Source organism: Oppia nitens, unplaced genomic scaffold, assembly GCF_028296485.1.
Source record: "Oppia nitens isolate AA-2021 unplaced genomic scaffold, nextdenovo-longstitch-racon4-pilon3 scaffold44_pilon_pilon_pilon, whole genome shotgun sequence".
Classification (NCBI taxonomy): Eukaryota; Metazoa; Arthropoda; class Arachnida; order Sarcoptiformes; family Oppiidae; genus Oppia; species Oppia nitens.
Genome location: NW_026533226.1, coordinates 81784 through 95565, shown reverse-complemented (window position 1 = coordinate 95565; position 13782 = coordinate 81784). Strand labels below are relative to the sequence as shown.

At 27.5% G+C, this 13782-nt stretch overlaps 1 protein-coding gene across 1 annotated transcript; it reads right to left on the bottom strand.

Annotated features, from left to right (window-relative positions):
- Window positions 1-4130: 4130 nt before the first annotated feature.
- Window positions 4131-6020, bottom strand: LOC128959308 (uncharacterized). Its single transcript, XM_054305251.1, has 5 exons — window positions 5862-6020; window positions 5606-5661; window positions 5340-5446; window positions 4960-5138; window positions 4131-4309 (listed from the first exon to the last, which is right to left on the bottom strand). Exons 1-5 carry the CDS (start codon window positions 5938-5940, stop codon window positions 4161-4163), a joined length of 570 nt encoding a protein of 189 aa, XP_054161226.1. The 5' UTR covers window positions 5941-6020; the 3' UTR covers window positions 4131-4160.
- Window positions 6021-13782: the final 7762 nt, after the last annotated feature.

The following is a 13782-nucleotide window of genomic DNA, read 5'->3' as shown; positions in this document are numbered from 1 at the left end:
GATTATTAATGATTATTAAAGTATTACATCAAGAAAAAAAATTTAATATGTAATTAAATATTATTTATTAATATTAAAATTATTATTTTGAACTAATATAACATATAATAATAAACTGATTATACAATAGTAATATATAAAATAAAAATCAATAAATATGAATATTTATTCTTAAATATTTGTAAATAAATAATAATATTATTTATTTTATAATATTTATTATTATTATTATTGCTTTAATGTTAATATCTAATAAAATAATATTAATAATAATTATTATTATTAATGAGATTTATTAATATGATTATTAATTATTATTAAAGTATTACAACCACAAAATTTAATTAAATATTATTTTTTTAGTGATATTACAATTTTATTAACATCAAAATAATTAAATTGTTTTTAAAATTAAATATATATAGTTAAAAATGTAATTAATTAAGTTTTTTAAGCAAATTAAAATTTACCAAGTTGAAATAGTATAACAACATAGTTTAGAATAAATACAATATATTTTATACAATACTATAGACAGTATAAAACATAACATAAGTATTATTAATTAATATTTATTTTATTAATTTATTTTTTAAAATAACATAATTATAATTTACCAAGTTGAGATAGTATAACAACATAGTTTAAAATAAACGTTGAAATCTATTGTTTGTTTTTATAATAAAAAAAAATAATTATTAACAATTTTAAGAGAAAAAAATTATTTAAATTATAATAAATAAATTAAAAAAAAATACTTAACCGCTAATAGTGTTTGCCGACTATAGGGTACAAAACCGGCGATTGTAAAACCAAACCGTTTACCAACCAATCGGTGACCTATTAATTGCCGGTATTGTCGATAACATGACTCCGACATACAGTCAACACTTACATCCAATTTATCCAATCGATTGATGAGTTGGTCGACTGATGACTGTACCGATCCGTTGATCAGATTGTTGGCCGTCAATCGTAGGGTTGATATCAATATCGATATAATTAGATTGAAATCAGGTATCTGTTGTTTGGCAATTGCCAAATACATGAATAACATTACAGCCATTATACTTATTGTACAGTCAATGGTCCCTATGATGACCATCCATATGGATTTATCCAGGTCATCGATTAGATCACTTAATTGACCAAGTCTAGTTTTGATTGATTTAATTTTTGGTTCCCAACAACAATAATGTTTGGCCCCATTATTATTATTATTATTAGTAGTAGTAGTAGTAGTACTTATAGCCAATTGATAATTAATTTTATCTAGACTTTCATTTATCGATATGGATATACCTGTATATATATATAAAAAATAAAATTAAATGTAAATTAAACAATAAATATTTAGTATATAAAATAATTAAAAAAATATTAACAATATATATTGGTTAAAAATTGATAATATATAATAATTAACTATTTAATCTAATTAAATAATAAATATTTTCTATATATAAAAAAATAAATATATTATTTAAATAATTAATTAAATTATTTTAAATACCATATGTAATAAATGTTAGTCCATAATAGCCACTAATATATATAATTGATACGAAAAATATTGCTATTGATTGTCGATAATCATTGACTGTATTAACAAACATAACAATCATATTGGCTATGATTATGAAAATAAATAGCATATAAGTGGCCAATAATATGATAATATTTTTCCAATGGCCAGGACTACCAATTGTCAACCATTTTAGGATCAATTGGTTGCCATTGATTAGCAGATAGACTAGCGATAGTGTTAGTTGACAATTGAGACCAATTAGGAAAACTTGTTGTACATGTGATACAATCAGAAACTCATGTTTTATATTGAATAGATCCACGTGCATGATTGTATAGATGGTTGAATAATTATAGTAAATGACCATGATCAAACCGGTTATATTGCCCGACCATTTCAAATATTGATTTTGTTTTAATTGTTTTTTACCGCTACTAATGTTGTTATTGTTAACCATAGTATAGCCGCCATCGATACAAATACCGCCAAATGTTAGACCAAAACAGCGACTAATTATTAGAAAATATTTAATAAAATTCATTGTATTTGATCTATTTTTTTTAATGTTTATAAAATATTTATTTATAAAAAATGATTACTAGTTTTTTTTTATTATAAAGTACAGTAAAATTTTTCTTATATGATATTATTAATTTGATAATAATAGATTATAATTTTATAATTAAAGAAATATTAGTTTCAATAATAATAATAATAATAATAATAATTAACAATACAATTTAGATATTACAGTCAATTGATAAACATTATAATAATTTTAAGTGATTTAATAAAATTCATTTATAATTAGTATTTTTTGGATTTGATTGATTTGATTAACTATTATTTTATTTTTTTAAATAAAGTCATTATTATTATTATTATTATTATTAATGATATTTATTTATTAATATATTATTAGTTATAGAATGATAGATAAAAATTTATTTATATAATAATTATATAAATTCTAACAAATTTTTTTTAATTATAATTTCTAATAATAATAATAGCTTTTAAATGCAATTTACATGCAATTGCAATGTAATTGCTAAACAGTATATAACAATATGAGTTGTAAACTATTTTTATTTCAATATAAATTATATTAAACTATTATTTAAAAAATGTAATTATAATAAATTATTTATTTATACAAATATTTTTTATTAAATATAATATTTTACAACAAACAAAAAAAACATTAGAAATATTAAAATTATTATTTGAACTATTTTATTAATAAATATTTTTAATATTAAAAATAGAAAATATTGATAATAATAATTAAGTGTTTATTATATTGATATAAAATATATAAAATCAATAATAATTTATTTAAAACATTTTAGTAATTAATATTAATTTCTATATCTTATATCTATTTTAAAGTTATATATATATATATACTTTATAAACATATTATTAGGTTAATTATTATCTAATTAAAAAAACTAATCTAATATTTTATTAATTTATATATATAAATTATTGTTTAATTAATTACAGTAATAATTTTAATATAATCTAATACAATATAATAATAATAATATATATCTAGTTATAAATATATCAATAATTATAATATTTAAATAAATAATAAATAATTATAATATTTAAAAAAAATAATAAATAATTATAAAATTTAAATAAATAAATAATAAATAATTATAATATTTAAATAAATAAATAATTAATTATTGATAATAATAATATTTAATTAATTAATTAAAAAAATAGACATTAATAATAATAATAATAATGATAATCAACCTTGTTCAAATCTACTTGTACAATATCATTTTCGGCAAACTTAAATTGGCTTGGTGTTTCTAAATGTTTGTTTTTAAAAAATATAATTAATTAAATAATTTTTTTAATTATTTTTTGTTTTGTTTATTTAAATACTAATATTTATAAAATTATTAGATTATAAATCATAATTATTATAATAAATAATAACAATTACCAGTAATTATTGTTGTTGCAACAATATAATTAACTAGCATGCTAATTAACAAAATAATTAACAATATTGTTTTCAACATTATACAATATAAGCAACAACAACAATAATAAATTTTTTTTATTAAAAATCAGCAATGTAATTTTACAATAAAATATTATTTAATGCAACTTTAAATTTATTAACTACTGTACTGTAATTATAATTATATATATATTTTTTTAAATTTTAATTTATAGTTAAACGCCATTTTTTATAAACTAATATTAATATTTATTTTAATTGAAAAAAATTTAATTATCATAAATAAATGTGTTTTTATTTTAAACATTTTTTTTGTCTATAAAAATCTAATTATTAATAACTATTAATAAAAATTTGTTTTACTTATAATTTTGTCTATTAAAGTAGTGTTATCACCAAAAAAAAAAGTTAGCAATTAATTAAAAAAATTTAAATATATAACTAATAACTAATAATAATAATAATAGTTAGAAAAAACAATTTGTGTTTTTATGATTAAATTGCTTTTATTAATAACATTAATAATAATAATTTTGTAACACTATTGTGTTTTACAGTAAAAAAAATTAATTAATTAAAAAATATTTTTAGATATTATTATTATTATTTAATTAATTTAATTAAGTTAATTAGTTTCAATATTTATGGACTTTTAACATAATGTAGTTTTGGTACATAATCTCCGATTAATTTTTTAATATTTGAATTGTTTGATTGAATTTTGTTTAGTATTTCATCGATGGGTTCCCTATTGTATGAAACACTAGGTCTGGCATAGACTTCCAGTATTGCTAAATATATTTACAAAATAAAAAAATAATTATAATTAATATATATTTTATTTATAAATATGATTAGTCTCTCTCAGTCTCTCTCAGTCTCTCTCAGTCTCTCTCAGTCTCTCTCAGTCTCTCTCAGTCTCTCTCAGTCTCTCTCAGTCTCTCTCAGTCTCTCTCAGTCTCTCTCAGTCTCTCTCAGTCTCTCTCAGTCTCTCTCAGTCTCTCTCAGTCTCTCTCAGTCTCTCTCAGTCTCTCTCAGTCTCTCTCAGTCTCTCTCAGTCTCTCTCAGTCTCTCTCAGTCTCTCTCAGTCTCTCTCAGTCTCTCTCAGTCTCTCTCAGTCTCTCTCAGTCTCTCTCAGTCTCTCTCAGTCTCTCTCAGTCTCTCTCAGTCTCTCTCAGTCTCTCTCAGTCTCTCTCAGTCTCTCTCAGTCTCTCTCAGTCTCTCTCAGTCTCTCTCAGTCTCTCTCAGTCTCTCTCAGTCTCTCTCAGTCTCTCTCAGTCTCTCTCAGTCTCTCTCAGTCTCTCTCAGTCTCTCTCAGTCTCTCTCAGTCTCTCTCAGTCTCTCTCAGTCTCTCTCTCTATTAATATAATAGACTTATAGTTATTATAATTATTAGTTAAAATTAATTTTTCAAAAATTTTTAAAAAATAAATAATATTACGATTTTTTGGATCACTTTCTCTGACAACTAGTACTATACGATAATCATAGTCCAGATAAACAGGGTATTGGTGTCTCAATTGTTTGGGTTCACCCTTGTAATTGATATCGGCTACCCATATCCGACTACCGCCCGGTGCCGGTTTCAATGTAGCCGTTCCCAGACTGGTTGTATCATTGCTACATAAGCGACAAAAAAATTTATTATTAATATATATATTAATTAGACATTGGGTTTATTTTTTTTTAAATACAAGTTTATATACAGTATATATATACTAAATATACAGTATATATATACTAAATATACAGTATATATACTATATGTACTGTATTTTTTTGTCAATTTATAATTAATATATAATTTTGTTTTTTGCATACAATTTAGTAATTAGTAGTCCATCGCTTGATTGAGTGTAGATATTATGGGAAAATTTGGGATCAGTTGGTAATACAGTCGATGCCCTAATTGACCATGGTCCATACAACTATAATTTTAATTTAATTAATTACAAAAAAAAATTAATAAATAATTTATATCAATATACACACAATATATGTATTAACAAACAAACAAACAAAAATTTAAATGTAAATATTTTTGTTTTGTTTTTAAATTTTATAATAATAATAATAATAATAATAACCATTTTAACGTCAACTTGTACTAGATCATTTTCGACAAAGCTAAGTGCGCTTGGTGCTATTTTTAAAAAATTAATTATTTTTGTTAAAAATAAAATTATAAATATTTTAAACATTAATTTACAAGTTCATTAATTAATAAATAAATTACAAATATTATATAATTAATTAAAATATACTGTATAAAAAAACTATTGATAGTAATTAAATATAAAAATAAATATATTATTTAAATTAAAAAATTTAAATAAAAATTACATGCACTTGATGCTTTTATGCCAATAAAATTATTGACTACCATGCTAACTAAACTAATTAGCAATAGTTGTTTAAACATGATTTTAGTTTTTAAAATTTTAGTTAAAACTTTAAAAATAATATTTTTTTTAACTGACTTAACTTAACTAATACTTTCTAACTAATGAGTTGGCAATAAATTTTTTTTTACTAATTATATATATTTTTTATTAAATAAATTATATTAAATTTACGCCATTTTTTTAAATATACTAATAAATGTTACATAAATACGTCAAATAGTTTATTAAATTAAAAATTTTATTTTTCTAAAAAAACTGTTTTATTTAAGATATTTTTTTTTAAATTACATAATATTCATAATAAAATTCATTTTTTTCTAAATAATATTTAATTAATTTTTTTTAATTTACTTTTACACTAAAATGTTAGCAAATAATATACTGTAGTTTTTTTTTAAATATTATATTACAATTTAAATCTATGAAAACAAAACTAGAAAACAAATTTATTAACTACTGATATGACATAAATGCTATTTTTTTGCAAATTAAAAATAAATTTTATTTTATTTTTAATATCATTTAATGGTAGTCTATTATTGTAGTTATATTAAATTTAAAAATTAAAATATGTTTTTTATTACTAATATAAAATTAATTACATGAATAACTATTTTTAAAAAATACAATATATGTATTATATACTTAATATTTAATTATTTAAATATTTTTAATAATAGATAATAATAATAACGTTTTTTATTATATATATAATTATTAGTAATATTTAAGCTTTATTATAATTTAGTATTTATTATGGATTATATATATATAATGTAGGGGAAGTGGGGTATTACTGACATTTAGGACTAAGCTAAACTAACTTATGTAAACCAAAACACTCGGTAATATACCACCGGCCCTTACGGTTGGGCTCTCAACCCGGTCGGTTTCGTGGTGTGTGGCTTAAGGGGCGAGCGGATCCCCTTGTTCCCCGACATAGTCGGGTAACTCCTACTATACGGGAGTAACCGTGTTCATGTTTGTAGTTGACAACGGACATGTCATCGGGTATGCAATTACCTTCAGGATAGGATACCTTATAGATGGATTACCATATACGTAGGTTGCTTTATAGGAGTTAACCCATAAGTAGGTTATCATATATGTAGGTTGCCGTATAGGTAGGTTATCTTATAGGTAGGTAAACATACAGGTAGGTTATCTTATAGATGGACTACCATATCGGCAGACAACTATAGATAGGTTACCGTGCAGTTAGATTACCTTATAGATAGGTTACCATATAAGCAGGTTACATTATAGATAGTTTACTATATGAGTAGGTTCCTTATAATCAGATTACAATATAGGTAGGTTATCTTATAGGTATGTTATCCTAAAATATTGCATACCTCAGTGTCTCTGTCATGTCGTTAGTTTAGGTTCTCTCGTAGGTTCATCTGTAGGTACTCTCGTAGGTTCACCTGTAGGTACTCTCGTAGGTTCACCTGTAGGTACTCTCGTAGGTTCACCTGTAGGTACTCTCGTAGGTTCACCTGTAGGTACTCTCGTAGGTTCACCTGTAGGTACTCTCGTAGGTTCACCTGTAGGTACTCTCGTAGGTTCACCTGTAGGTACTCTCGTAGGTTCACCTGTAGGTACTCTCGTAGGTTCACCTGTAGGTACTCTCGTAGGTTCACCTGTAGGTACTCTCGTAGGTTCACCTGTAGGTACTCTCGTAGGTTCACCTGTAGGTACTCTCGTAGGTTCACCTGCAGGTACTCTCGTAGGTTCACCCGTAGGTTCACCTGTAGGTTCACCTGTAGGTTCACCCGTAGGTTCACCCGTAGGTTCACCTGTAGGTTCACCCGTAGGTTCACCCGTAGGTTCACCCGTAGGTTCACCCGTAGGTTCACCCGTAGGTTCACCCGTAGGTTCACCCGTAGGTTCACCCGTAGGTACACCCGTAGGTTCACCCGTAGGTTCACCCGTAGGTTCACCCGTAGGTTCACCCGTAGGTTCACCCGTAGGTTCACCCGTAGGTTCACCCGTAGGTTCACCCGTAGGTTCACCCGTAGGTTCCAATAAGAGTTCGGGTGTGAGATGCCCCCGTATACGGTACGGTGCCGGAGTTCTCATAATAAAAATATTTACTTACGTAATAGTTGTTTAACGTCCGCGTGGTTATGGATGTATTCTGAAGGCGTCCCTTAAGATGTCCAACGATTGGTCCGCGTCGAGAAAGTAAACACACACAAAGTAATATGCAAATACTTTTATTAATTCACTCTAAAGCAATACACGTAGTATGACTCCAAGTGGAGAACTGATTTTGGTGTTTGAGAGACACCTCTATTTATACTAAAGTGTACGTTCATAAAAAGTGTGTCACATTGAGTCAGGTTTTAATCACTATTAAAACTGGGAGTTTACTATTTAATTTTTTCTATAACATTTTAGTGCATTATTTTAACACTAAAATATTGAATAAAATTTCCTTAAAAACAAGGTGTTTACCTTTAGGTTTTCTGTATAACATTTTAGTGCTGTTATAAATTTTTAACAAATAAAAATAAGAATAATTTTTGAAATACTTTTTCGGAGTAAAACAAATAATATACCCTTACAATATATTTTAATTATGTATGTTATCCTTGACTTCAATATAAAATTATTTAATGTAGAAATATTAGTGTATATAAGCATTTGTTTATTATAGGGAAAGTTTTCAATAATTTAGCTTATGTAATAATTATGTTTTTTAATTATTTAAATAAAAACAAAACTTATTTAATAGTTAAATATTTTGCTGATTTGACCCACTATTGCATTTCCGCCCCTTCAAGTCTTCATCTGTCCTCAGATGTGTAACACTAATAACTCATGTACACATTAGTTTACAAATTTTCTATTTATAAAATATTACTATAAAATCCCTTCACCTTAAAAAATGCATGCATTATGTAAACTTAAATCTATAAAATACCAATAATGCATTATAATAAATTTTAATCGTTGTCCGTTTTCTGATCATTATTGTGCTTTGTTTGTTGTTCCGTGTTATCAATTTCATCGTCCAGTTGATTTTCATTGTCATTTAGTGTAGTAATATGTTTAGCATTGTTACTATCTACTTCATCAATACTGTCCAATTCAGGAATTATTTCATTGTTCCATTTTCTTAATCGTCTTATATGTACTTTCTTAAACTTTTTCCTTGGATTATGTACACTTTGAACAGTGTATACAAGTGGACTGTGCCGCGTAATTATCTTATAAGGGCCAATATATTGGCTTAATAATTTTGTACTAAGACCAATCTCTCTGTGAGGAATATGTAGTGACACCAAGTCACCCTCCTCAAATACTACATCGCGATGTTTAGCATCATAACGGAATTTACCATCATTATGAGCCTCTATAATTCTCATTTGAACCAATCTTCTTGTCTCCTCCATATATTTTAAATAATTAGTACCAAATGCAAAGTCACGCGGTAGATCATAAGATATGTCAATTGGTACTTTTGGTTCTCTTCCATATAGTAAGAAAAAAGGAGAAACTTTGGTAGCTTTATGATTACTAACGTTATACGAGAATGTTACTTTGGGTAAGTACTGGTCCCAATTGGTAACATTATCTTGAACATAATTTTTAAGCATCATAGCTACAGTCCCGCATGCTTTTTCTGCAGTTCCATTCGATTGTGGACTATATGGTGTGGTTTTCACATGTTTGGAGGCTGTCAACTTAAAGACTTCTTCCATAAAGTCTGATATAAAGTATCTGGCATTATCTGTTAACACTTTTTTAATGGCGCCGTGTCTTGCCAGAACTTCATCAACAAACCATTTCGCTATAGTAATGGCTTGTACATTCCTCACTGCCTTTGTCTCCATCCATTTTGTAAATAAGTCAATCATTATTATAATGTATTTACTGCCTTTTGACGTCGGAGAGAGAGGCCCAAGTATGTCTACTCCGACAATTTCAAATGGTTCATTGGCATCGATAGGCTGCAGCATTCCTTTCTCCAGTTTATTGTCGACTTTATTCAACTGACATGACTCGCAGTTGTTTACGTATTTTCTGATTGACTTTTCACAGTGAGGCCAGAAAAATCTCTCTTTGATTTTTCCATATGTTTTTTCAAATCCTAAGTGAGCTCCGGACAACTCATTGTCATGTAAATCTTGTAGGATTTGTCGTCTTAATTCTTTAGGAAGGCATAACTGTAGCCTCCTATTTCTATTATCATCATAACTTATCCTATATAGAATTTCATTTTCAATAATGAATTTGCTTAAGCTTTTACTTTGTTGATTATTTTTTATTTTCTCTTTTAATTCTTTACACCATTTATCACTATCTTGTTTCTCTATTATGTTTATTGTAGGATTTATTAGTACTGGTATTACTGGTTCCCAATCGTCTGGTTCCTCGTATGGATAACTTGATATTGCGTCAGCATTGTTATGTAATTTTCCTTTCTTATATTTTACTTCAAAGTCATATTCTTCGAGTATTGTTCTCCAATGCATTAATCTTCTGTTTGGGTTTTTCAAATTTCTAATATATTGTAGTGGATTATGGTCACTATATACCACAAAATGTTCGCCATATATGTAATGTCGATACCTTTCAACAGCCCATACTATAGCTAAACATTCTTTTTCTGTGATACCATAGTTTAGTTGTGCACTATTAAACATTTTACTGTTGTAACTGATGACGACATGTTTACCATTTTGAATTTGTCCTAGTATTGCTGACATGCCATAGCCACAAGCATCAGTGAATATTTCAATAGGGGCACCTTCTTGATATTGTGCTAGTATTGGAGCAGTAATTAATCTATTTTTAAGTTCATCAAATGCTTTTTGACATTTAATATCCCAATTAAATTTAACATCTTTGCGCAACAGGTTTGTTAATGGTTCGGCTACAAAAGCATAATCTTGTACAAACACTCTATAGTAATTTGCTAGTCCAAGAAAGCTTTGTACATCTCTAACTTTCTTAGGTATCGGGAATGCTTTAACTGATTTTATTTTGTCTTCATCTGGCTTTATTCCATCCGATGAAACTATATGTCCTAAATATTTTACTTCTTTGCAAAGAAATTCACATTTTTCAATGCCTAGTCGTAGATCATATTCTCTAATTAATTTCAAGACGCTTTCCACGTGTCGTAGATGTTCATCAAATGTATTGGAGAATATTATTATGTCATCCAAATATACTACGACAAATTGATACAATACATTTCTTAAAACTTTTTGCATATATCGTTGAAATGTCGCCGGTGCATTGGTAAGACCAAACGGCATCACTTTAAACTGATATAAGCCATCAGGTGTTATAAATGCTGTCTTCGGTCTATCTGATACTTTTACATGAATATTCCAATATCCACTTAATAGGTCCATAACAGTAAAGTATTTACTTCCTTCAAGAGCTGCGAGAGCGTCGTTAATCAATGGTAAAGGATGTCTATCTTTGATTGTAATAGAATTTAGTTTTCTGTAGTCGACACAAAATCTAATTTTCCCGTTTTTCTTTTTAACCAATACTACAGGAAAACTATATGGTGATTTACTTTCCTCGATAACATTTGCATCCAACATTTCTTTTACTTGTTGTCGTATTATTTCTTTTTCTTTTGGTGAATTTCTATAAGCGCGTAGACGTACTGGTTCTTCAGTTGTTAGCTTAATTTCGTGTTCAACATCAACAGCTTTACCTAATTGTAATACAGATTCTCCAAAAAGATCTCTATTCTTTTCAAGCAATCTAAACATTTTTTGTCTCTTGTAATTATCAGTAGTAAGGATATGAAACTGTTTTTTATTATCATCTACGCTTTCAATCATATAATTCTCTTCGCATCCGTATTGAGGGTATGATATTAGGTACATTAAGGCTATTTTGAGATTTTTACACAAGTATTTATTAGCTTTTGACGAATTGTATAAAATGACATCTATTGGTTTTTGTAAATCAATAAGTGTTTCTTGTATTACAATCTGATAATCGTCATACAGTCTCTTAACTGGTTTAAGGAAACCAAATTGTGTATTAGGTGGTAGATTACTTGTGTCAATCTCACATTTAGCATTAGTCATTGTTTCATTTGGAATGTGATAATCTTGACGTAACCTTACTTCTAGGGTTGAGTCTGGTTCCTGTATTATAAAATCTGAGTTTATCCAATCGATTTGATCTTCATTTCCAAAGTCTAGCTTTAATTTTGATTTTCTGCAAAAATCAAGACCCAGAAGTGCTGAATATTTGATTTCATCGAATATGTAGAAATCTTGAATGTAAATCTCATTGTCGACTTCAACATTCAATTTAACGTACTGTCCTAATTCATAGCGTTTGTTATTTAATAGTAATATTTCTTTGCCTTTCCTTTCTTTTGGCTGTTCTTTTAACCTTGTTAATAGTTCAGAGTTAATTATAGATACTGTTGATCCTGTATCTATAATTGCTGTTACATGTATATTATTTAATTTAATTTTTCTTTTGATAAGCGTTGTCGAATCCTGAGGAGACCGGTCAAGGTGGACGAAATTATTCTCCTCAGTTAATTTCGTCGCCACCCGTTTCCCTTATTGTTGTTATTAACACGACAATCTCTGGCAATATGGCCTATTTTGTTACATTTGTAACATTTTACTGTTTTAGTCCAATTAGTGTCTGAGCGTCGCTTTTCTTCTTTAGTGTCCTCTTTAGTCTCCGATATTTCCACAGGCTCTTTGGGCGCAAATTGATTTCCTCTCAACATTAAACGTTTCATGTATCTAATATTTTCTTGCATTTGCTGCATTTCCCGTGATTGTTGTTGTTGAAATGCGTTTTGTTCTTTCGGGCGGTTATCCACAGGATTATAATTGAATCGAACTCTTCGTTTACCCGCTTCTTTTCGTTGATAAAGTCTGACATCACAAATTCGTTTTACAAGTCCTTTAAATTCTTCGACAGTCTCACATGGGTTAGTAATCATTTTGTCCGTCACTTCGTCTTTCAAATCTCCTACCATACCATTCAACATATTCGAAATTATCTCAGTGTCTGTCATTCCCGGGTTGGTTAGTTTAATCACACCAAACTTTTCTTCCCAGTATTCATCAAAAGAGTTCTTCTGAGTTGCATCAAATATTTCTTGAGTTACCAGAATTTTGTGCATTGTATTAGTAAAGTTATTAATTAAATTTGTTCTAAACTGTTGCCAATTGTTGATTTTATTCATGATACGTTGGTTCTGATACCATAAGTGGGCAGCACCTTCTAATGACCCAATAACTCGTTTCAATTTTATAGTATCGTCCCACATGTTAGCGTCAGCTACTAAGTCATAGTGATTAAGCCAGATTGTCGGGTTTGTAGTACCGTTGTATGATTTAGGATTAAGAATTGGTAGTTGGGTTCTGACACGCGAACTCATTGAAGGCGGTGGCGGCACAGGATTCTGTCCTTGGGCTTCCTGTGTCTCACCAAAGCTTACCGAATTCAAGTCGTCATACAGAGCTGACGGTTCGGTTTGATGAAATTTATCTTGAAAACTCTTTCCTTCCATAGTAATCTAGTTATTTTAATAATGTTTTATTTATTTATTTTTATTTTTTTATTAGTTATGATTAGCGAGTGTTTAGTGCACGAGTGTTTTGGTTCTATAATCTCTTAGAGCTAATTTGGGCAACAAGGTTTTGTTAGTGTCATCGTTGTCTGAGTCAATTAATCGCAGTGGTATGTGGTCTCTATTGACTTCCGCCAATTGGCTTGATACATGATATCCTTTTACTATGTTAACGTAACACCATCCATAATTACATTCAATTTGAAGAGCGTCCGGCTTTGGCTTTGATGTCCATTCAATGTCAGAAAGTGGAATACTTATTTTTTGGTTTCGA